Source organism: Hyaena hyaena, unplaced genomic scaffold (assembly GCF_003009895.1).
Source record: "Hyaena hyaena isolate Hyena2069 unplaced genomic scaffold, ASM300989v1 scaffold_608, whole genome shotgun sequence".
NCBI classification, from domain to species: domain Eukaryota; kingdom Metazoa; phylum Chordata; class Mammalia; order Carnivora; family Hyaenidae; genus Hyaena; species Hyaena hyaena.
The window spans coordinates 538,268-564,465 of record NW_024081243.1 but is presented as its reverse complement, the minus strand read 5'-3'; the positions used below and the strand labels follow the sequence as shown (position 1 = coordinate 564,465).

The 26,198-nt window shown below is 42.8% G+C and overlaps 1 protein-coding gene across 3 annotated transcripts in view; it reads right to left on the bottom strand.

Annotated features, from left to right (window-relative positions):
- The window catches only part of PTPRG (protein tyrosine phosphatase receptor type G), a 705,708-nt gene that overhangs the window by 198,600 nt on the left and 480,910 nt on the right, over positions 1–26,198 (bottom strand). For all 3 annotated transcript variants that reach the window (XM_039257247.1, XM_039257249.1, XM_039257248.1), the window contains exon 5: positions 17,749–17,844. In XM_039257247.1, the coding sequence (XP_039113178.1) occupies positions 17,749–17,844 (96 nt within the window). The remainder of the gene's footprint in view (positions 1–17,748; positions 17,845–26,198) is intronic.

The window sequence follows — 26,198 nt, the reverse complement described above, 5'->3', positions numbered from 1 at the left end:
ACCTTTTACTGAAGCAACAGGACTGAGGGACCTCTGTGGCAACAGCCATAAAAACCCACCTTTGACGAGCTTGAAGCTAGGTTCCGTAGGTAGCTAATTAAAATCATGTGCTTTGGAGGCAGGCTAACGGGAAACACAAAGCTCTCACAATCTTAGCATCATCCAGATTTTAAGAGAGTTGCTGGCAGGAGCAGTGGCTCAAAAAATACAGGTTTCCCTAACGAAGACTGTCCGTTGAATTGGTTTAGGGCCCCGAGTACTGTGACCAGGGCACCTCCCCCAGGTCTACCCTCCTGGGGGAGGGGGAGGGGGAGTTTACAGGACGGTAGTAAGTGGCATAGTAGTGAGGCTGAGAAGCAAGGAGGAAGCTCCAGAGTGAGGAAGACATGGGTTCAAATCCCACCATCTTCCAGTCCTGTGGCTTTGGGTAAATCATCGATATGGCTGCTGCTCGGTTTCCTCACTGGTCAGGTAGGGACAGATGTTCTGCTGCACAGATGTGAGGCATCAAAGGGGAGGACAAGTATGGGTAACAGGCACATGGAAATGGGAAACTCCCCTGCACAAGACTGTTCATACCAGAAGGAGAAGGGGAGCCAAGAGGGGAGGTACGCACTTGCTCTCTCTCTCTCCCACATTTGCCTCCAGGGCTCCCGAAAAGGGGAACTGTGTACGCGCACGCGTTTACCCACAAGTGCTTGGAGAAGCTCTCGCTTTTCTTTCCAGCTCCGTGCTCCCAGCTGTCTTCCAAGCCTCCTCCCCAAGGCGGGGACAGCCCTCCTTCATGCTGGGCCTCTCCAAGAAACGGGAGCACAGTCTTCTCCCCTGGAGGTGCCCTTCCAAACTCACGCCAGGTGGGGGCGCTGCCCCTGCTTTCGGCCTCCAGCATCAAGCACACCCAGCTGGCCAAGCTGAGACCAATGCTAACCCCTAGTTCCCAGGTTAATGGGCCAGGCTGGCCTTATTCTGCCTGCTCCTCCTCCCCAGTCCCAGCCGTAAGGCTCAAGCTGCCTTACCACCACCAACTGCCACCCTTATGCTTCTTCTGGCTCCAACTAGGAGGAGGCACAAATGCCCGGGCTTGTCTACACCTCTGAGAATCTTACTACTTTGGATAAGACAACACGGTGGAGTCACCACCAGGCGACGGCACCTTCTGAGACCATTCCCTACAAAGGAGAAGCGAATCGAAGTGGGACCAGTGTCATTTTGAGAAGGGGAGGAAGAGAGGCTCATCAGGGTATCAGGAATCTCTCAAGGAAGCGAGGCCACCACAGAGTAGGGCCCACGCGAATCGCCACCCGCTAGGCAGAGGGCTGGCAGGGCATCAGGAGGGGTAAGCGAGTCAGTCATGGGAGCCCAAGACAGCCCGAGAGGCAGTCGCCAACTATGCTGATAGCTACCAACCTGCGCCTTACAGAAGAATCACATGAGACAGGGGCGCCGGGGTGGCTCAGTCGGTTAAGCCTCCAGCTTCCGCTCAGGTCATGACCTCACAGTCTGTGAGTTCGAGTCCTGAGTCAGGCTCTGTGCGGACAGCTCAGAGCCTGGATCTGCTTTGGATTCTGTGGCTTCCTCTCTCTCTGCCCCTCCCCTGCTCACGCTCTCTCTCAAAAATAAACAAACATTAAAAGAAAAAAAAGAATCACAGGAGAAACTGTTAAAAATACTGATGCTTGGGTCGCCGCCACCCATACCAATGACAGCTAAGTCCCAGGAGGGGGACCCAAACATCAGTGTTATTTAACACCTGCTCAGCGATCCCACTGTGCAGTCACCGTGGAAGACAACTGTCCATGTTCAGCCCAGTAAGTCAATAAAAGAAGGGGAAAAAACCCACTAGAGATAACACTTCACAAACCCTGTTCAGGTGAGAACACCTTACGTCTCCCACACATTGCAGACTAAGCTCTCTACCACGCCCATAACTGTTAGACTTGGTAGCCAACTGTTACCACTGCATAAACGACAATGCATGTTGTTGCTAAAATTTTAAGGAAAGCTAACACTTACTTAGAACTTATGCGCTGGGCACACACTCATTTCGCCTGTGTTAACTGCTACAAGCCTCACAACAAACCTCCGAGGTCGGTCTCTTAATATTGGCTCCATTTTCCAGAGAAGGAAACTGAGGGCCGGAAAGGCTAAGTAAACTGAAGTTTACTGCTACTTAGGTGTAGAACTGGGATTTCATCAGGCAGTCTGACCTCAGAGTCCATCATCTTTATCAGTCAAGACTCTCATGGCTTGGATTCAGTATCTTTATGGTAAGCACTGAGAATATTAACACCAAACAAGCAGAAGTCCCTGTCTTCAGGAACCTACAGGTGTGTGCATGCGCGTGTGCATGTGTGTGTGCACAGGTGTGTTGAGGGAGAGAGAGCATGGATTAACCTCCTCGACAATAGAGACCAAGGTTTATTCTATCCGCTGGACACGGTGCTGATGGCTGTATATGGGACACCGCCGTGACTCTGCAAAGGGAATTCACAAAGGAGGCAAGAGAAAGGCCACAAGAGAGGAGATGGGGTGTGTGTAGAGAGTTATCCTGTTCCCCTTTGGGGGAACACAGTCACAGCTGCAGAAGGGAGCGCATCCCCTGCTCACAACCCCAATCTTCGGGACACATCAAACACAAGGACGAGTGACAAGAATTGCCCGGACCGGCAATAATTCACATCCATATTGCTTAAAACTCTGTAACGATCACATCATTATTGCTGGCAGTGCCTCTAACCAAGACGGCACTAATAAGGGATCCCATAAAAGAGGATACACTTCCAGCACAAATAAGGCCACATAAAGGCTGCTTAGTTTACAACCTTGACATGAGAGAGAAACTCACTACTAGAATTAAGAAGTCACTGGGGGGCAGCGGAAGATCTGCTTCCAAATGGCCTACCCACTATCTGCAGGCATCTGGGCCCATGTCACATGTTACCTGTCTCTCTCCCCGATGACTGGCTGCTCCAATTAAATAACTATTTATTTCACCATCCAAGGTGTTACAACGAATTACATTAGCTCCTCTTTAAAGTAGTAAGAGAGACATGTGGATGCTCCTCGAGGAAATTTGAATTTGGTTACCACCTCCTAAATTACTAAGTGACAGCACCAATAACAACAAACACGGACACTTCAAAACCTTGTCGCACAGGGGCGTCTGGGTGGCTTAGTCGGTTGAGCGTCTGACTTTCGCTTAGGTCATGATCTCGCAGTTTGTGGGTTCGAGCCCTGCATCAGGCTCTGTGCTGACTGCCAGCTCAGAGCCTGGAGCCTGTTTCTGAGTCTGTGACTCCCTCTCTCTCTGACCCTCCCCTGCTCACGCTGTCTCTCTCTCTCCTAGAAATAAAAAAACAAAACAAAACACACAACCTTCTCGCACAGCCAAGGCACTCAGAGAAGGGCAATGCCCTCCACCAAAATGCAAGTAGATAGACAGGGAGGGTGCACATGTTTGATCCACCAACAGCAGTATGTTTATTTTAATGCATCTCTGCTGGGCCAGGCTTCAACATAAGCAGAAGTAATGGTTCAAAGTAGCTGTTATTAATAGCTACCATCACCGAAACTATTATTGATTGATCGATATTTAAATGTTTACTTATTTTGAGACAGCACATGTGTGTACACGAGAGGGGGAGGGGCAGAGAGACAGGGAGAGAGAGAATCTCCAGGCTCTGAGCTGTCAGCACACAGTCTCGTGCGGGGCTCGATCTCAGGAACCATGAGATCATGACCTGAGACGAAATCAAGAGTTGGATGCTTACCCGACTGAGTTAAGCCAAGCGCCCCGAAACTATTATTACTTTAACAAATTTTATGGAGTGCTTCAAATGTGCTCCACAGTGCTTTCATATATGCGATCTCATTTGAAGTTTACAACAAACCGATCAGATATCAGCATGTCCATTTGATGGACAAAGGAATTGAGACAGCGAGGGGAAAAAAGAGATTTGTCCAGAGGAACGTGCCAGTAAGTGGTAAGTCAGCATTTCAGCATAGAACTTGTCACTCCAAAATCCGAGCCCTTTTCAGTGGTTTTCCTAGACACTAATTTCATAATCGAAGGGAATCTAAACATCGGGGCCTCCTTCTCAGAGGGCTGTTAGGAGAATTAAGTGGGATAATATACACAGAATAGTTGACAGTGGACAGAGGTCCTTGACCCGAGTCCACAACTATCCCCTATATTTTAAAAATTATTGTTTATATTCAAAGAGAATCCAAAACTGGAAATCTCTTTTGAGAAGACTTGTGACTTTTACCTGTCTGAAATGTCTTCGTGGAATAAGGACATGTGTCCAATGTAAAATATAGAAAAACCAAGGCTTTAGACTGCTTGCCATTAAAAAGATGGGGGGGGGGAAGGGGTTGGGGGAAGCCAGCCTACCAAGTTCAGATGTGGTCCTAAATATTCATTGCCTTTCCTGAAAGATTTAGGAATTGGCTTTGTGTTCGTGAGCTGCTTGCATTTCTGAGACATCTGGCGCTAAACCCTATAATTGGTTGTTTAAAAAAAAACAAAACAAAAAGAACCCACCAGTGCCTGGCAGCCACCTTTGGAGAGTGCCTAAAAATAGAAATAATTCAGTAAAACCTCATTAGAATGGTGCTCAAGGATGCCAAGTACCAGGGAAAACACTGCAGGAAGTCGAGTACGACCTTAGGAACAGAATCTAGAAGTTCTAAGAACTTCTCAAAGGGTCAATTCTCAAAGAGTCAGTACTGGGTATTGTTTCAGAAACATATAGTTTTATTTCATATATGTGGTACAAACCAATTACTGGTAGTGTGATTTTAAGATGACTCCTCACATTGGGGCACCTGGGTGGCTCAGTCAATTAAGCATCTGACTTTAGCTCAGGTCATGATCTCATGGTTTGTGAGTTCGAGCCCTGCATCAGGCTCTATGCTGACAGCTCAGAGCCTGGAGCCTGCTTTGGATTATGTGTCTCCCTCTCTCTCTCTGCCCCTCCCCCACTCACGCTCTGTCTCATTTTCACACTACATAAAATTGGTTGATAATAACTGATATACTCAGATGAAGTAATCCTTTTTCATTCAACATTATATATAGTACTGACGTGCTTAATTAATGCTTTCTTCAGTTTAAGTCTTGGCTTACCTCAACTTTGGACGAACCCAAATTCCAAATAAGCAAGCTCTAAATTAATTAGTGCTATCCTATTATGTTGTATACAGCTACCTAGGAATTCGCATGCACGCCAAAATCACGTAATTTAACACATATTCAGAAAACACAAAAGGCTAAGAAAAACAGAATCTGCTGTACAGATGTGTCCCGGTGAGTCAACGCATAGTTATGTTTCACAGCTCTGAAAAAACCCAAAGCAGGGGAGGATCTAATGCTAATGATTTTCTCGAAAGACACAGTCCTAACAAAGAAAGGATATGAGCCCCAACTACTGTGCCTTTTCCTATATCCCATTTGGCCACTCATTTGTTGCAAGGTAAAAGGCAGAAGGAGACAATATTTCTATTTTGGAAGTTCTCCCCATTGTCTGTCTCCTAATCCCTCACAGATCAAAGGAGTCGCACCCCCAAAAAATACCACAATTGGCCAAACTGTCTCCCCAAGATCAAGGTGTTAGAGGAAAGGGGATTACTGGAAAATCACAGAAAGTCTCACACAGATACATGAAATTCGGCTTCTTACTGCTTTGCTCTCACACCATGTAAAAATGGTTGAATGGATTTCCATCAAACAGGAAAGATCTATGCAAACTGGTCTGTCTTGAAATACTATCCAAATGGTTCAGGACATGTGCTTTGAAGGTATGGGTCAGAGGTGCCCTTCAGAGCCAGGCGTCATCCGGAACAAAGAAACAAAAGCTCTGGGCTTCAGAAGGGTACAGACAGACCATATATATTCAGATGCCACAGAAAGAGGAAACAAACAGTAGTTTCAACGTAACCCCTAAATACAAAAGAAAACTGCAAGTTCCTCATCCTATGGGCAAGGTTTCAGCGCCCCGGGTGAGTAGCATCGCATTCACACAGTTAAAGGTGGTGAGTCATTCCTCTGGGATGATGTCTAGCTGCACAGAGCGGAACAAGATTTTCAAAGAGACAATAGCAAACCTTTAAAATAAAACCGGCATTAATAGTTTTACAAGCCTGCCCTGGGAAATTACTTCTGCGATGCCATGGGATTGCAGCTGGGCTTTGAGGAGGCAGGTTCTCCTTATAACCTCCGCAAGGGAGTTTTGTGGATCTTTTGAGTTTTTCAAAACAGCTGATTTTAAGTTCAAAGGCTTTTGCACATACTCTTACCTTTGTTTCCTTTCCTCTGGCTGAGGGAATGTGTTATCAAATTGGTGCTGCTTTCACAAACTATTACAGTATCTGGGAATAAATACCCATGTGTACTTTTTCATTTAAAGGCTGACCCCAGAATCCCTGGGCTGATTTAAGCCAGGGCCAAAGATTTTGGCAGGGAAATCTTTATACCCTGCCTTTATATCCCAGCTGACTGAACCGTGGTTGGCCAGGGATGGGGGCAACTTCTCAGGTATGAAGTTTTTAGTTATTCCTATGGCCGTCAACTAGCCGAGTCATGCGAATAGCTCTTCCATCCACCGAGATTAAAACGTGGAAGCATCCTCACTTATTTGCTAACCACGGAGCGGGATTTCTTGGTCTCAGCGCTGACACCTTGGGCCGGAGGCTTTTCTGCCCTGGGGACTCTTCTGCGGACAGGAGGATGCTGGGCAGCATTCCTGGTCTCTATCGCCACTCCAGAGTGATAGCCAAGGGTCTCCAGACATAGCACAAGGCAAAAGCTCCTGTTCTCCCTCTTCTTCCATCCCCCGTAAGAACCACAGTCATTAAAAAAGTTTATAAATCAGGGCGCCTGGACGGATCAGTCGGTTAAGCATCCGGCTTCGGTGTAGGTCGTATCTCACGATTCGTGAGTTCGAGCCCCATGTGGGGCTCTGTGCTGACAGTTCAGAGCCTAGAACCTGCTTCAGATTCTGTGTCTCCCTCTCTCTCTGCCCCTCCCCTGCTCATGCTCTGTCTCTCAAAAATAAATAAATGTTAAAAACATTTTTTAAAACTTCGTAAACGTTTAAATCTTTACCTCCTTCACTCACACTCTCCTAATCTAACCACACCATTCATTCAATGCTCTTTATACCTTCTTATACAAAGGAGGAGGCAAAAGAAAGCGGTCATCAAATCTATAAAATAATTACAGGCACAGAGCTGAAGAGAATTTAGAATTGGATCAAAAGTTTTCACTCTGGGCAAAAAGAAGAACACAGTTTTAAGTCACAAGAAAATAACTCTACAGGTACCAGTAAAATGAAGAGAGGCCCTGAAGCACTTCTCTACACACGATTATAATTGGAATCAATGACACACAATTCCTTCTCGACCCTTTAGAACAGATTACCACCTCATCCGAGTCTGTATTCCACTAAGAGCACCAGACCCTGGACACGGACTGTTTTTGTTAAATACTGGCTCCAACATCTACCGGCCTGTGTAACCCTGAGAAATTTATACTGGAAAACAAAAACAAAGCTCCATGCCTCAAGCTTCTGCATCTGTAAAATGGACTTAATAATACCTTAAGGGGTCCCCAGTAAAAATTAAGTAATATTTAGTGTAGGCACTTCATTTTGGCATTTTCCATGAATGGCATCTAGAATAAATGTTCACTTTTATTAGCAGTATTTGTATCGTCCTTAAAAATATATTCTCAACTAGCTGATGTGGGGGAGGATGGGGGGAAGAACTGCTACTCACTTCTCTGCTTGGGATGCAAAGTGCTTTATCTATCTATCGTGCATCATTCTATTAGGAGAGAAGCTCTGGAAGTCTGTGGGATCTCCCAAAAGGTCTAGTTAAAGCACTTCGGGGAGCACTAGTTAAGTGCACCAGATCGCACTTCGGGGAGAGCAAGGCTAGGCAAAATAAGGACTGGATTGTGGGTAACGGAACTACTAGAACTCTCGGCTTGGCGGATACCAAAGGACTCTAGGATCATGGTCAGCCTCTTAACTCCTCACAGCTAGGTCTCTCTACTGTGCACAGAGAGACCTGTTTGGTGGATAGCTATGGAATTCCTCATATTTTCTCTGAGACTACGACATTCAGATTCTGTGACTTCTATTACAACAAATGGCCCAAAGAACTGAAGTCTGAACTAAATGACAGCTTCTGCACTCTTTTCATTTAATGATATACAGAGGCAAAGTACTTGGTAACCATCCTTGAAGTGCAATGATTTAATTAAAGAAGATTTTCACATGGTCTTTTTCAAAGTCTCTTAATTATGTGATGCTTTCCCAATTATTAAATCGTCCTCCGTAATGTCCACTAAGAGGAAATTTGAATTACAGGCCATTTGCAGACAAGAGATGTACCGAAAACACCTGATAGGCTATAAATTCAATGTTGTACATCCACAAACTACTCTAAGATTGCATCTGAACATTAAAAATGACGCTAGCCTTCACCGAATGGTAAGTCCTATGAAATCAATTAGCTGTTAAAATAGCTTAATTGGAACATATGTATTTTAATTTATATGTGTGTATAAAAAAAAGTCTTCCTAATCAACCCCAAACATTCTGAAATTACACTTCTAGGTAATGTAGTGAAAGAAGTGAACTTATAACTGGATAAAACCAAGGATGTGGAAAATGGGAGAAGGATGATTTTCAAACAGCGGCAACTGGAAAGGATGAAATTAAGAATCAAATTAGTTACTGCAATTATCCTGAAAAGCAGTCTAAGGAGGAAGTTTTAACAATTCACCACTACTCTCTGACACCGACTCACATATTCTCCCACTAAAAAATCGTTACTGGGTATAATTACTAATTTCTTTTCTCGTTCCTCCCTCTCTCTTCCTTTTTCTCACTGTCTCTGTCTCCCCCTCCATTTTCCCTCCCTCCTTCCTTCTTTCCTTCACTTCCTTCCTTCTTCGCTTCAGTCCTTCCTCCCTCTCTTCCTTTTTCTCTATGCATTTGGGACCTGTGTCACATTCCTCACAGAACTGGTTAAAAGTGGAAGAAAAAAAAAAAAGCTTGGAGGTATCTCTAGCAGTGATACCAAATGTATTTTTCATTTAAAAAAGAGAAAACGACTCCCAGGGGATGGTTAAAAAAATAAAGAAATCTGGGGTGCCTGGGTGGTGCAGTCAGTTGAGAGTCCAGAGTGTAGGACTCTTAATTTCAGCTCAGGTCATGACCCCAGGGTCGTAGGATCGAGCCCTGTGCTGGGCTGGGCTCCATGCTAACAACACGTAGCCTGCTTGGGATTCTCTCTCCCCCTTTCTCTCTGTGCTCCTTCCCCACTCACCCACGTGCTCTCTCTCTCTCTCAAAAATAAACGTTTTTTTAGACAATAAAAAAATTAGAACTATAGCAATGACAGCAAACGTATTCTTCATGTAAAAAAAGAAAAAGATTCCTAGAGGATGGTTAAAAAAATAGAAAGATTGCTTTAGGTCACTATGCATAAGAGAGATGATTTATACTTTCACAGTGGTATTTCGGTCTGTAAAGAGATAGAAGAAAGAGAAAGAAATGGAGGGGTGCCTGGATGGTTCTGTCAGTAAAGCCACAGTCTCTTGATTTTAGCTCAGGTCACCTTCTCATGTTTCCTGTGATAGAGCCCTGCGTAGGGCTCTGGGCTGACACCACAGAGCCTGCTTGGGATTCTTTCTCTCCCTCTCTCTCTATTACCCACACAAGCCCACGCAAGCGTACGTCCCCTCTCTCTCAAAATAAGTAAATAAACATTTTTTAAAAAGGAAAAAAAATGGAAAAAGGAGAGCTCAATTCTAAAATTCACAAATAGGAACTTCATGCTTTCAAATGGCATACTGACCATTTTGAAAATGTGCACGAGATGGAACTGTATTCTTTCCTTGATGTTTCATCTCCCTTACCTGATCCGCCTTCTCTATCCCAATAATAAAATGATGCTCCCTTTGAAGAAAGGATTCAAAGGCCAACTGTTTTCAAAACCTACAGCTCCCCAACGATTTTGAGGGCAGGCTAGCCATCTGAGGATGCACTGACAATTTTCATAGAGAAAAACACAGAGACGATGCTTAATAAATATTGCAGAATGAACAAATGAGCTAGCAAATGAGGGCATGAATAAATAAATGAGAAAATAGGACATTCTGTTCACTGAGAGAACCTGAAGGAGAAAGGAGGGGCAGAGGAAGAAAAACACCCACATGCAAAGAACAGCAAGAACAAGAAACTCAAAGAAATGTGTGCACAGGTGCCCCGAAACATACACACACTAACTCATGGACTGTCACAAAGAGACCTTAGGAAGGATATAAACGAGAAGCAGCCAGAGACAAGCCAGAGAGAAATATAGTGAAATAATCCACAAAAGCTTCTCCATTCACCATCTACTGAGATAAAAGCATTTTGGTAGGCGATCTTATAAAAAAAAAAACCATTCCCTGATACAGATATATCCTAATATTCTTGGCACTAAAACACTCTTATGAGACCACTGAATGCACTACTACCTGAAGATTTGTAAAGCCCTGTTGCCTTTTCACAACCACAGGCGTAAACGGAGATACATCTCTTTGATAGCATGTTAGACCCAGCGGAGGCCTCACTTACCATCCTCAGAGGGTTACCAACCTCAGTGAATCTGGTGACTCACAGCCTTCACATGCATGTCCTTGACCATCTCAAGAGATGGTCTCAAACTTCTATAAAACCACAGACCCTTTCAGGTGAAGCTGATACAACCACTTAGACACGATCTTTCAAAACCCAAATGACTCATGTCGTGGTAGGGCCCTGAGGGGTGTCCTAAAACTCAGTCGTACTCAGTATCTATTTCCTGAACGGTAACTGAGATCAAGACACTGATGTGACGGCGAGGCCAAGGTGGGTGGTGGGGTAGAGAGAGGAACAAAACATGAATCTCGGTCCCAAAGAGTTTACATTCTAGTATTCTCAGGTGCTATATCTCCTAGTGCCTGTTTCTGACACTCCTCAGCTCACAGGCTAGGGGTTATTCCTTTCCATTCAATACTCTAGGGCCTGTGTGTCTCCTGCCTTCAGTGAAGTATTTGTACAACCATGTCACAGTGCTAGTCACCTGCAAGATACACAGGGATGAGTAAGTGAAGACCCCCAGTCCTCAATGATCTCACAGTACAAAGACAGAAGAAAGCAAGTAAAATAATAGCTTTAACACAACATGGAGTGCTAAGAGAAACAGCGGGTTAAAGGAAGGACAGACGTAGTATCACAGCTACTTGGGGTGGGGGGAGGGGCGGCAAAATGCAGGGAAGTGGAGAAAAGGCCTTCCTCCCCAGCCTTAGATAGATGAGTCATCAAGAACTCCTCCTGCCTTCTCAAGGTCTATAAATAATCCCAGGTGCTGCCATTTCATTTAATTACTAAGCCTCTCCAGATGGAGAAAAATAATTAAGCAGTCTGTACCACCGACATGATATAAAGAATGGGTTAGCAACTTGTGAAACATTTGAATTTTGAAGTTTGCTTCCAACTATGAAGTAAGGGCAGGAATGAAGAAGGGGCAAACGGCCGAACTAGAGACCCTGGGGAAAACCAAATGGCTAGGGTTATGTTCTGGGTAGAAATGTAAATAGACATAGAAAAAAAATACTGGTACAAGAGGGCTCAGCTTACTGAAACCGTAACAAAAAATCTCAACAAGGTTGTTGAAGATAGGGTGTCGAACAGAAAAACCTTAAGACTATCTATAAATAAAGCAGGATGCAGTTTACTTCTTAAATGTACAAGGCATATGTCATTGCCTGGACCTCTGGATACAGGCATAGTAACAATGTTACATCTTCACGTCTGACGCAAAGATTCCGAAGATTATACCCAAAAAGGTCTAACAAGGAGGCTGGCGAGAGCATCACGTTAGAAAAGTTTCTACGTGCAGACGCTCTTTAAAAAATCACGCGTTTATAATTCCACAGTTCACGGGAATCAGGAAATACAAATAAAATTTTAGGCATTCCAAGAACAATGGCAACTAGGCGGTAAAACAAACGAGATGTTCCCCCCAAATGATAAATTCGACAATAATCAAATGCTTCTTGGAAAAAACCACCATCAAACCTGTGACCTGCAATTATCGCAACTATAAAAAGCTTGGGGACACCAACTTTGTACGGGCATCAGATGGAAAGCCATTAAGACGGCTGCACAGATAGAAGCCATTTGGATTCTGACGGGAAATGGAGGGAAGGGTTCAATGAGGAACAGTGAAGAAAACTACTGAAAGAAAAACAAATTCCAACAGTGATGACAGATTTCTGGGTCTTAAAAAAATACAGGCCAAGTAAGGGTAAAGTCATTCTAAGCACCTGGTACTCTCTTCTCAGTAAACATAAGTTGGAGCCAATCAAATCTTTTGTGTGTTGTTTTCGAAGTGAAGCATCCTTCCCTGAATTACCTAGCCATTCCACTGTCATTTCAACTTTCCTGTCAACATAAGCTTTTCTTATTTCTTTCTTTAAACAGAAAAGCTATGTAGATTGTTATCAGAATAACAGAATATCTTGAAAGACTATTTTAATGATGTTTGGTATTTTACGTTTTTACAGGAATTCCTATCAAGCTAACAGCAAAACATAGTAGAGGTTCTACTTTAACAAACAGAAAACAATTACTTTCATTTTTGTACTGACATAAATGAGCTACACAAGCACTTATTCCCTTTAGTGGTTTAACAACAAATACCTCCATCTCTTGCCAATTTCTTATTTTAATTAATCTATTAAAAACATATTTAAAATTTTTATGTTTATTTATTTTTAAGACAGACACAGAGTGTGAGTGGGGGAAAGGCAGCGAGAGAGGGAGACACAGAATCTGAAACAGGCTCCAGGCTCCGAGCCATCAGCACAGAGCCCGACGCAGGACTCGAACTCACGAACCGTAAGATCATGACCTGAGCCACAGGTGGACGCTTAACTGACTAAGCCAACCAGGTGCCCCACATTGATTTATTTATAAAAGCCTTTAAACAACCTTCCCTCTTGCCGTGCCCCTAGATCTTCTGGAGGGCTGCTGATCCAGACGTGTGTGTGAACTAGAAAAAAGGTGTTCTTTCTTATAGATACATTATCCCCTAGTGGCTATGGGGTGAATGCACCTACTAGAACGTGTGGGCTCAGCTGTGCACAAGTGTATGTGGCTGCCATGATTCATCATTTGTGGTCCTTCCTTCCTACAGCGGTGTTCATACAAAGCACCTGGGGGAGACGTGGCTCACCGTCTTTCAGAATGGAGAGTGACCTTCAACTCTCTTGAGTGTAATCAAAAGATGTCAGCCACCATTCAAGGTTACATGGGTCCAGGATGGCGTCATGATCTTAAGATCACGCTGACACGAAAGCATGAGGAGGACTGACTGGAGATGGTGTTGCACTGGGAAAGTATGTCCCCTCCAGAGCAGCCAGCCAGCCACTACTCAGATCCTGATTACTGCCACGTCGTCAGGACGTTTTATATAGTATCTTCCATCTTTAACTGAAGAAAAGAACTGTAAACACTCTGTAGGTTCAACCGTCATGTCTGTGAACCAAGAAGCACCTGCAGGCAATCTCCAGTCTAAACCAACATAAGGTCCTTTGGTCAACCGTGTGCCCACCAGGTCTGTGCCTGTTTCACTGTTTTGGAAACATCATGAACTTCATAATATCTGATCAGAACAAAGGCAGTGAGAGAGTTGAAAGTACTCAGACTAACAGGCACATAATGAGGAAAGAAAAAGAAGCGAAGATAACGAAAATGTGAAGGCGTAAGAAAGCTATTCTAGTGTACGGAGTAAGCCAACATCAAGGCTACAACATCTAGATGGAAATAGGAGCCTTGACTGGACCTGCACTTGCCATTCACGTCATGTGACTCTGGATAATTAATATGTGGGCTTATAAGCACGAAGTCAGCATATAGCCTCTTTACAAATGGAAAAGTTTCTCCACTCACCTCTTTCTAGCCATTATCACATGCGACTGTGACAGTGAGGTCCTAGTGGGCAGGAGCTGGTCGCATTTATTACAGCTAATGTAGCGACTAGTGCCCTTCCTGGCTCCGGATCTGTGCTAAACAGATGACAAATACTCTTTCAATACCAAACTGGGAGATGCCAGGCTTGGATTTGAAAATGTGTATCAAGATCTATCTATGACTTGGGGGTAAAATACGAAACTCCCCAATTTAACATTCTTTTTAAAAAAATTTTTTAATGTTCATTTATTTTTGAGAGTGAGAGAAAGAAAGAAAGAAAGAGAGAGAGAGAGAGAGAGCGCGAGCGAGCGGAGGAGAGAGAGGCAGGCACAGAATCCGAAGCAGGCTCCTGACTCCGAGCTGTCAGCACACAGCCCGATGTGGAGCTGGAATCCACCAATGCGGAGATCATGACCTGAGCCAAAGTCAGATGTTTAACCCAACTGAGCCACCGCAGGAGGCCCCCCAATTTAGCATTCTTAAAGAAAGATGCAAACCTACGATGATCTCAAAGTATGAGATCTAATTAGATTGGCCAAATCAACATGACAATACTACTGGCCTCTCCTCTCCATTGCTCAACATAGTGTTAGCTAAGATGTATGAATGCATCTATAGGCTTACAAGGAAAACAGGAGCTCAACACAACTGGTCTCTAAAAAAAGCCTCTGCTCTATTTTACATTATCTATCCTCTATTTTGTGTACGCAGGGCAGCAAGCCAAACTTTTGAGAAGGACTTACCAGAAAAATATATCTTGGTGTGTAAACTAGTAGTCATGTCCTAGAAATAGTTTAAAAGTTCAAAAGCTAGATCTCATGCTGAAGTGTTTCGCTGGTTTGTACCCCCGTGTGCTTTGCCTGGCTAAGACTCTAACTGGTCGCACATTTCACAAGAGTTTACGGAGCTAGAAAAAGAGAAAGCTGTTCGGTAGCACGTATCGTGGACTGGTTCTTCCAGAACTCATAAAAACATTTTTAAAATCTGTTTTCCTCTACGAAAGGGGACCTGTAAAGTAGGACCTGGTTGGGCTGGGCATGAGTGGCCATGACCGAGAAGGAGGAGAGGCTAGATTTGATGGTGGGGCTATAGGGGAAAGGTTCAACTACAAGAAAAACAGCATGCCAAGAAGACAATAACAGAAAACAAGGGGTTAACTATGGCAGAGGGTATGGTTTAAGAATGGCTCAAGTATGGGGCGCCTGGGTGGCTTAGTCGGTTAAGCGTCCGACTTTCGCTTAGGTCATGATCTCGTGGTTCGTGGGTTCGAGCCCCGCGTCGGGCTCTGTGCTGACTGCCAGCTCAGAGCCTGGAGCCTGTTTCAGTCTGTGACTCCCTCTCTCTCTGACCCTCCCCTGCTCACGCTGTCTCACTCTCTCCCCTAGAAATAAATAAAAAAAAATTAAAAAAAAAAAAAAAAAGAATGGCTCAAGTAGTGTGGAAGGCAAATCAATCATGGTTTAGATGCAAGTGACCCGCCCACAGGGCAGTGCCCAAAACAGACTTCTGTTCACCCAAAGACGACACATACATCGTAGGTCTCCATCCCACAGAAAAGAATTGCATGGATATGGATACATGTTTTATTTGGCGTTGATCACATGTCTACTATGTGTGAGGACCCACGCTAGAGGCTTCATTTAATGACCACTATAACCTTGATCGTGTAGAAGTTGCTATCCTCATTTCATAGATAAGAATGAGAAGGTTGGTGGGGCCTGGGGGGCGGGGAGGGGTGCCGCGTCTGGGTGGCTCAGTCAGTTAAGCGTCCAACTTCAGATTAGGTCATGATCTCACAGTCTATGAGCTTGAGACCCTCATTGGGGTCTGCGCTGACAGCTCAGAGCCTGGAGCCTGCTTCAGATTCTGTGTCTTCTTCTCTCTTTGCCCCGTCTCTGTCTCTCTCTCTCTTTCAAAAATAGACAAAAACATTAAAAAATACATTAAAAAAAAGAATATTGAGGTTGGAAAGTTTAACTCTATCACCATTATGGACCTGTTAAGTAGAAGAAAATCTTTTTTTTCCCCTAAATGTTTGTTTATTTTAAGAAGTGGAGGGAAGGGCAGAGAGAGAGAGAGAGAGAGAGAGACAGAGAGAGAGGGAGTGTGAGAGAATCCCAAGCAGACTCCGTGCTGTCAGCATAGAGCTGGCTATGGGGCTTGAACTCACGAACCATGAGATCATGACCTGAGCTAAAATCAAGAGCTGGAGGCTTAACCAACTGAGCCACCTGGGCACCCCAAAAGCAAAGAGTTTTGACTCTAGTGAATGACCTCTTAAAACACTATGCTCAGCTGTGGTTTACGAAAGTAATCACAGAAAAGAGATATGTGGAAGAACAGGGAAACCAGCCAAATACACAAACAGACAACTTGCAGCATATTTGACCATGGGGTCACGGTAAGAAGTGTGTTTAGTAACATTACCAAGTACAAACCCACTATGCCTCTCTGTGTACAAGCAACCAAAAAAAGGTTCTACCAAAAAAAAAAGTTCTATAGAAATATTTACCCTTACTATGTTGTCATACACTCTGATATTTCCTGATTTTTGTTTCTATTCTGTTTCATTATTTTAAACATGCCGCCAGGATTTGCTGAAATTATTTCATGGCCCATTTCTAGGTCAGAGCCCACAGTTTGAAAAACAGTGCCATGACCAACCCGAATGACCACCACACTTACTATTTCTGTCGTTTGAGCAGAAAATTAAGCATTTCCATTTTTCACTTATAATCTCCCATTTGAGCCTTTTACCCAAGAAAGGAAAGGGAGAGAGGGTAGTGAAGACGGAGAGACAGCAGTGGACAAAACTGTCCATCATGGGTCACAAGCTAAACCAAGGAGTGAAATTAACATATTCCAAGCAAGAATGGCTCTTTCTCCAAGACAAAGACACTTGCCCCAAAAGGCAGGGGGTTAAAGACCTATGGTGGAAAAGGTTCTGATGTCATCAATATCCCTTTGAGTTGTCAGAGAGATGTCACTGTCCAACAATGACTCACTGATGAAAGAAACACTGGTATGTGGTCTTCAGGTATATTTAAGACTGAAAGACCAGTCACATACCTGTTACTCAGGTTACCTTCCACACAAGAAAGCACCAAATCTCCTCTCAGCTACCTTTGTAAGACCGTTGATGGTTAACAGTAGCTTAATTTGATGTGACTGGCTGTAGAAGCCACACACCAACTAGCAGCACACAAAACATCCACAATGAAAAGAGAAGGCATGGGGATTCATGACTGTACTGACTTGGAAATAGTCTCAGGGAAAACTTTAGTTACCATGGGGATTTCTGGGAAGGAAAGAAAAGGGGTCTCTTCAGAGAAGTGACTGATGCTATTTATTAATCTACTTGTAAGTAATGTCAAGTTTAAAGTTGCTCCAAAGAAAATCACTTTTTTCCCCCTACATCAGTCTCTTAATATGCTGAAGGAACCTGTTCAAAAACGCTTCAGCAGTGAAGTAACTTAGATGATAAATGTGTTCTTCAATCTGTGCACCAGTCAAGTAGCAATAAAATCAGAATAATTCATGCAAAAATTTTCATTATGTTTCTAAACATACTTATTTACATTTTAAATCACACATTAGACAATATGAAATATCTTTCATTTAGACAGGTGCGAACTAGAAAACAGATGCATTCATTAAACATAGAACAATTCGGCGAATTAAAAAAAAATAGTCAGAGAACTCTCTGGTTGAAGTACTTGAACCACCGTTAACTTACTTGAAAAAATACGGCCATGGCTCCGATTATTCTGTTTTCAGAAATTGCGGTTTGAAAGCTGTCAAAGTCATCTGGATTGTAAAAGAAAATCTGCATCTGTAAAGAGAACAGTTAAAATATGTATTAGGAGAAATTTCAGACCTACACGAAAGTAGAAAGAAAAGAGTTCAAGGGACCCAGATTCCTCAGTTCCTAAGATTTTGCCAAATGTGTCCATCTCTCTGTATTTTTTCTTTGTTGAAGTTTTTGCGAGCAAACCCCAGACATCAGGTCACTTTACCCCTCCATACCATATAACCACATATCATCTCATGTACCTATAATGTCTTCATGCTACCCAAAACAAGTTACACTGACACCTTCTGATTGCCTGATATTCATGTCATGGCGAAAGTTCCCTATTAGGAAGCAAAATTTTAATGGACTGAAACATCCTGAAGTAGAAAGAAAGAAAGAAAGGAAAGAAAGGAAAGAAAGGAAAGAAGGAAAGAAGGAAGGAAAGAAAGAAAAGAAAGAAAGAAGTAGGCCTGTGAAATTCATTTCGTGTATGCATTATAACTACAAATGCTTAAATGGGCACACCTTTATAAGCAATACTCTTTCAGACAAATCTGAAGGGGTCTCTCAGTATTTTTTTTTAATTTTTAAAATGTTTTATTTATTTCTGAGAGAGAGAGAGAGGGAGAGACAGTGTGAGCAGGGGAGGCTCAGAGAGAGAGGGAGATACAGAATCTAAAGCAGGCTCCAGGCTCTGATCTAGCTGTCAGCACAGAGCCCGATGCGGGGCTCGAACCCACGAACCGTGAGATCATGACCTGAGCCGAAGTTGGATGCTTAACTGACTGAGCCACCCAGGCGCCCCTCAGTGGTTTTGCTAAATAGCCCAGATGGACTATTTCAGTGAAAACACAAGAAACATAATGATGGTAATAATCATGCACTAAATTTTACAGCTTGCAAAACTGTACTATACATTATTTCACATAAGCCATCGGATAACCTCTTTGCAGAGAGGGCAGAAATGACTACCCTCAGTTACAGATGAAGAAACAGAGCTTCAGAAAGTTGATGTTAACCTGGCTAAGATTAAACATCAGAGGAAGAGTGTAAAATCCAAGTGCTCTCCTTTCAACCTTAAATCTTTTTCTTACAGTTAGAGTTTCTTATTCAAAAAGCAGAACACAGACAAATCAACTTAAAATCCTTATATAAGATTAATGCTTGAACACTCCTTGATAGCTAATATAATTCAGAGAATGAAAGTGGACCATGGAATGTTCTTGAAAGACTACATGTATGATAAAAATAACAGATTTGGGTTCCAATTCTAGCTTCTTCATTTACTGGCCTAGGAGACCTCAGACAATCTTATTTCAAGGCATCATCTTCCTCATCTATAGAATCAAGTTATTTGCCATCGCTGGGGTGGATGTACACAACAAATGAGTCTGCGTATAGTAGCACCATGCCTAGACATCATCTCTGCTCAGCCAATCACTATCATCATCATCGTCATCATCATCATCAACATATTAAAAAAATTTTTTTAACAAGTATTTATTTTTGAGAGACAGAGAGAGATAGAGTGGGGGAGGGGCAGAGAGAGAGGGAGACACAGAATTCGAACCAGGCTCCAGGCTCCGGGCTGTCAGCACAGTGTGATGCAGGGCTCGAACCTATGGGCCAGGAGACCATGACCTGAACCAAAGTCGGACATCCAACCAACTGAGCCACCCAGGCACCCCAATCATCATCATATTTTAAAGTTAACATTTGGCAGACATATGAAAATTTCTAATAAGAATGTGATTCCACTAATTCTTCTGAAATGATCCTACTCCTTACAGAAAGTCAGATCTCCTATATGTTGTGACCTCTGTTTTTCCACTTTTCCGAATGATGTGATGCTAGTCTCCACAATCGACTGTGGAGATGTCTATCATGTGGGTGTGGTTATACCCAGATGGAGTTTGGAAATATGATATTGAATAATGAATTCCCAGAGGGGAAGCGAAGTCAGAAAACTAGAAAAAACTAGCTGACGTGTAGGTCAAAGGTAAACAGAGCCACGTTGACTCTGAATTATCTAAGATGTTAAGAATAATGTGACATTTCTGTTCTGAAAGTTAATATCAGGTTAGCCCCATTAGGATACTGTCTAGGAAAAGTCAGGCACCTAAATGGAAGAAAGAGAGATGGGTAGATTCCATTGGGAGTGAATGATTTTTGAATCATTCTCACCCATTCTGGTAGCCTCGCATAAACGTGTTGCCTTTAGGTTTGGACAGTTTTAGACATCATGCATTTACATGCAGAAAATCCCATTCAATGGGGTGCAGATTAAAACAGTCCAATACTAGGTGAATGGGTTCCTGTGCAATGCTAAGCCAAGAAAGAAACTCTACACAAGTACATTCAGAAAATACACTTCATTTTCCTTTTAAAACTCAAGCCCTCAAATTAAATAAGTTCACAGAAGTTTTTCTTATTCTACAGCCCATGAGCAGGGTGGCATTGTTTAATGCACCACCTGAATAGTGTGTGATACAAAATACTTTAAGACCTCTTCAAGGGCATTTTCATTTACGACCGGGTGAGGAAATTCATTTTCAGAAAATGTCTTTGAGTCATGCCTCCACCCATCAGGATAATAAAATGTCTCATAAAGAGAACAGCAGCAGAATCCTGAAATATCAATTTTCCCGGCTATTTCTCTCAAGGTGTAGTCTCCCGAATTATGTTAACTTTGGAAGCTATGTTAAATATGAGAGTCGTTAAGTGGATGAAGGTTTGCTGAGTGAATTGGACGTTAAGTTGTTATGTTGTTATTGTTGAGACAAATTTGGGCAGGAGCTGGAAAACTATTTCCCACCAATATCTTTGGGAGGTGTTGAGCTGGCTAATAAATATCTTGAGTAGCCCATTGGCTTTCTGTATCTGCTCTCAAAAGCCATCTCCAGAGACTACTCCCCAACATCATCAAGCATGTGCTTCCTGATAAAGTGAATCTAAGGCATGCTTACTTAGCAGTCGTCTTGCTGAAAAATCATGGCACACATAAACTGAAGAAAAGATCCAGAAAGTCTGGCGATAGAGAGATCTACAAACTTCCACATAGCCTTTACCAGTACCACCCATTATTTACATATTATCCCATTTGCATCCTCTCTCTCTCTCTCTCTCTCTGTACGCACATAGATACACAATTATTTTTTGTGAATCACTGGGTAGTAAGTGGGAGAAATACTCTTCCCTTTACCAGTAAATACTTAGTGTATAATTTCTAAGAATAAGGACATCCTCTTACATAAGTACAGTATAATTATTCAAATTAGCAAATTTCACATTGGTACAATACTATTATCTTTTCACAGTCCATTTCGAATTTTAGCAAATGCCCAAATAAAGTCCATTATAGATCATCATTCTGGTTCTTAGTCCAGGAATCCGATTTAGGATCGAGCTTGGCATTTTGTTTTCTTGTCGTTCTCTACTGACCCCTTCAGCTCCCACTTTCGTCTGGAACAGTTAACTCAGGACTTTTTTTTATTCAGACAGTGTGAACAAAGTGTGTCGGTCAGTTGTTAGGTAGAATCAGGGTCTGTCTCATAGTTTTTCATGGTCAGATTCAGGTGATGCATTTGGGGCATTTTTCCACAGTAGTAACACTGTCTTCACAGTGCATCCTATCAGGAAGTGCATCATGTGAATTTCTCCCAAGATTAGGGGGGTTTAAGTTGATCATATGGTTAAGATGACATCTGCCAGGCTTCTCCACTATAAAGGCATTAAGTTTCCTTTTATAACTGAAAAGTACTTTGTATGGAGCTATTTGAGATTACATATGTTGTTCATCATCTAACTTTCATCCACTAATTTTAGTGTCTATTGACGACTTTCTAACTGTATTATCCATTCTATGTGCGGTAATGGGATTCCAGAGTGAGGAATAGCTTACACTTCTCCACACTTTATTTATTTATTCATCCATTTATTTAAATCCACATGAACTAATTTATTTTGTTTTAGTCAATGGGTTATAATCCATTTGCATTATTTATTTTAACGTTCAAACTGTCTCAATAGGAGATCTCCTGCATAGGAGGAAACTCTTCCAATGGATTCCTCTGTCATTTTGCTATGTCCCTGTCATTTTATATTTGTTTGCATGTCCTTATTACAGTCACAGATGTTCTAGACTTGATCTTGTCTTTTCCCTGCTCCAGCCCTCAAACTGGCCATAATTTGTGTGAGTTGTGGTTCCTTGTAATATGGAATAGTATTTAAAGACATTATATCCTAGGGGCGCATGGGTGGCTCAGTCAGTTAAACGTCTGACTTCGGCTCAGGTCATGATCTCACAGTTCGTGGGTTCGAGCCCTGTGTCGGGCTCTGTGCTGACAGCTAGCTCAGAGCGTGGAGCCTGTTTCGGACTCTGTATCTCCCTCTCACTCTGACCCTCCCCTGTTCACCATGTCTCTCTCTCTCAGAAATAAATAAAACATTTAAAAAATTTCTTTAAAAATAAAGACATTATATCCTAAAGTCACTATCTTCCAGATACGTTGGTAGTTGAGAACATGAAAGCTATATAGCTTAAGTGAGTGAGTCTATCCCAACCAGGACCTTCTTTGCAAGGGTAGGAAAGCAGGATCAACTCTATATACATGGATGTGCCTCCACCATACAGAATGCCATACACACGTAAGTCCCCTCAACCAAAGACACAAACTATATTAAGATCCACGAAAAAGCCACTGGTAGACTATATACAGCATCACACAATCAAGGGACCAGTTCTAGAAAACCCTCCCAAATCATGCACAGACCCGGATGGATGATTCCACGAGTCTACCTTGCGGAATGGCTGGGCTGGAAATATATCCAGGCATTTCTCTAGTTAAGTCAAGGCAGTAGATAACATAGGGTATCACACGGCATAACCTGACATTTGGAAAATAGGATTGTACAAAAAGGAAACACCCTACAATGACCAGGAGACATATGCTAAAATACAGATGTAGAAAGTGTCGGGATGAATAGCAACATTACCAAGTAATGGGGGGGAGGGGTTGTGGTGAAATGGATGGTGTAAGCATAAGGTTGACCAAGGTCAATGGTCTATTATAGGGCACTAGGATGGTACATACAGAGTTACAACAAAAAGTCCACTTAGCTTCCCCTTCCTCTTGCCTTGCGCCATTTTCCCCCTTATATTTATTTATTTATTTATTTATTAAAAATGTTTTTATTTATTTCTAGGAGAGAGAGAGAGAGAGAGAGAGAGACAGCACGAGCAGGAGAGGGTCAGAGAGAGAGGGAGTCACAGACTGAAACAGGCTCCAGGCTCTGAGCTGGCAGTCAGCACAGAGCTCGATGCGGAGCTTGAACCCACGAACCGCGAGATCATGACCTAAGCGAAAGTCGGACGCTTAACCGACTAAGCCACCCAGGCGCCCCTCCCCCTTATGTTTAAAATGACTCTCGTTGCAATTTGTTATAAAAACTATCTTCATGCCTGTTTTCCAACTTGAATCACTAAATCATAAGCTGTGTTAAGCTGAATGAACACAAGGCAACAAAAGTGAAAAACAGAGCCTTCTACATTTTTATCAATGTTGTTATTTTCTAAACACTTAGTGAGTGCTTACTGTATGCCAGGTACTACAGTATCATTCATTAACAAGCTCACTGAGGTTGGACCCACCATCATCCTCATTTTATAGCCAAAGAAAACAAGGATTTCCAAACTTACAAAGCTGTTAAGGAAGGAGGGAGGGGTTGGGATAAGAACCTAATCTTTCTAATCTTAGAGTTCAAGGTCTCAATTACTGTGCTTCCTTACAACGGATGATATTATTTGCTCACTGCCCATTATGTATAAGGCCCTATGACAGATGAAGACCCAGTTTGTGCTTAGGAAGGCTGAAATATTAATAATTAGAGAAAGCTAACTCATTCTTTTTTTGAATGCCAAAGTTAGAGTCATAGTTAACTGTATCACAGAACACATAAGGCAATGAACGGTTCTCGGACAAGTGAGGCATGGAGTAAAGGAATACTAAAGTAATGCGGGGGATGGGTTGGAGGGAGGGGGAAGGACAGAATTCCTTCCTAATATTTTTTGAGACTGCGAGCAGCAGCAGGGCAAGGGGCAGGCTGGGGGGGCGGGGAGGAGAGAGAGGGAGACACAGAATCTGAATCAGGTTCCAGGCTCTGAGTTGTCAGCACAGAGCCCGACAAGGGGCTTGAGTCTACGAACCGTGAGATCATGACCTGAGCTGAAGTCGGACGCTTAACCGACTGAGCCACCCAGGCGCCCCTACTTTCTTTATAATCTACAAGAAATTCAAACCTCTTTTTATCCAAGTAACTAGCCTGAAATTTTGATACCCCAACAAAAGATAATCTCGGCATTTAAATTACAAAAAGCATGATCAATGCACACTATGTATCATATATAAAAATACATAACAAATATTCTGAATTCAGAACCATGATATAGGTATTTTGTAGTGTATTGATGAAATTTTTAGCCCGTCCTTTTTATTTTTTAAGCTTATTTATTTAGAGACAGAGACAGAGAGTGACCATGTGCATGCAAGTAGGGGAAGGGCAGAGAGAAGGAGAGAAAAATTCCAAGCAGGCCCCAAACTGACAGTGCAGAGGCTGATGCAAGGCTTGGACCCACAAACTGTGATATCATGATCCGAGCAGAAAACGAGTCAGACGCCTAACCAACTGAACCACCCAGGTGCCCCGACCTCCAGTCACTTTTTAAAAGGATCATTATTATATTTTTACCCCTTGTGATGGTTAATTTTATGTGTCAGTTTGTCTAGGCTGTGGTCCTCAGATGTTTGGTTAAACATTGCATTTACTGTTATAAATGTGCTTTTTTAGATGTGATTGATATTTATTTTTTTAGAATATTTATTTATTTTGAAAGAGAGAGAGAGAGTGAATAAGGTGGGGAGGGGCAGAGAGAGAGAGAGAAGGAGAGGGAGGGAGGGGGAGAGAGAGAGACAGAGAGAGACAGAGAGAGAGAGAGAGAGAGAGAGAGAGAGAGAGAGAGAATTCCAAGAGGGCTCCAAGCTCAGCACGGAGCCCAGTGTAGGACTTGATCCCACAACCATGAGGTCACGACCTGAGCTGAAATCAAGAGTTGGAGGCTCAACTGACTGAGCCACTGAAGGGCCCCATAAATGTAATTAATATTTAAATCAGTAGAGTCTGAGTAAAACCTTTTACCCTCCATAATGTGGTGGGCCTCGTCTAATCAGGGGAAAGCGTGAGGTGTTCCTAACAGGAAGGAATTCTGCCCGAGTGTCCAGCCATTGGGCTCAAGACCACAGTGTCAACTCTTGTTGGAATTTCCAGCCTTCTCTGCCCAATTTTTTAATAGTATTTTTAATTCTTTGTCAAGTAATTCATGCATCCCCATTTCTTTTCTTTATATGTATTTTTTGAAGGTTTATTTTTGAGAGGAGAGAGTACAAGCGGGGGTGGTGGGGCACAGAGAGAGGAGATAGAGACTGAATCCCAAGCAGGCTCCCCACTGTCAGCACAGAGCCCTACATGGGTCTTGATCCCATAAACCAGGAGATCATGACATGAGCTGAAATCAAGCATCAGACACTTAACTCACTGAGCCACCCAGGCACACTGCTCTACAAATTTCAGACTTGCCTGCCCTCACAACTGAATGAGAAATACACCCCCAAAGGTCAAGACCGATTTTAAGCACCTACGAAGGATACCTGAATATGTGACTGTGTATCACACTCTAAAACCATTCTGCAAGCCACTGATTTTTTGAGCTTCCTTGAGCTCTGAACTCTGTCATCTTCATTCAGTTCCTTCAAACAGGCTTTTCCCCTGGAGAATGTAGCACCGGTTACAACCCAGTGCACACTCGTGTGGCTTAGAGCAAAGTGGCCATGAAGTTGGCAGACAGCATGACTGGGTGACATAAATGGAGATCCAAGAGCTTGGGCTGTAGAGGCAGACCCGATTTATGTAGTGAAGACAGTGGAGAGCTCCGTGTCTCAGCGCCCCCTTCTGTCCAACAGGGGTATTACCTCCCTCCTCACATCCGCCAAGCACAAGCTTTGGTAGAGTACGAAGAAATCAAGCAGTTGTCCCTTTTTATTATGATGTATTTTTCTTTCTTTATGACCAGAAGGGATGTATGAACTAAGGTGAAGATAAATGGTTCCACAGACCAGCCAACATCCCAATGAGTCTTGCCACAAGGTGTAACAAAGAAACTTGTTTGTAGGTTTCAACCAGCCTTCACTGGAAGGTTATTTTTAGAAGAAAGGTGTTCCAAAGAATAGCAAGTATTCACCACCTTTGCAGGCAGGGTAGCATTTAAATAAACATTCTAAAACATCTGCTTTATACAATATCATTAATCACAGAGTGCACTAATCCTTAATTATTTCTTT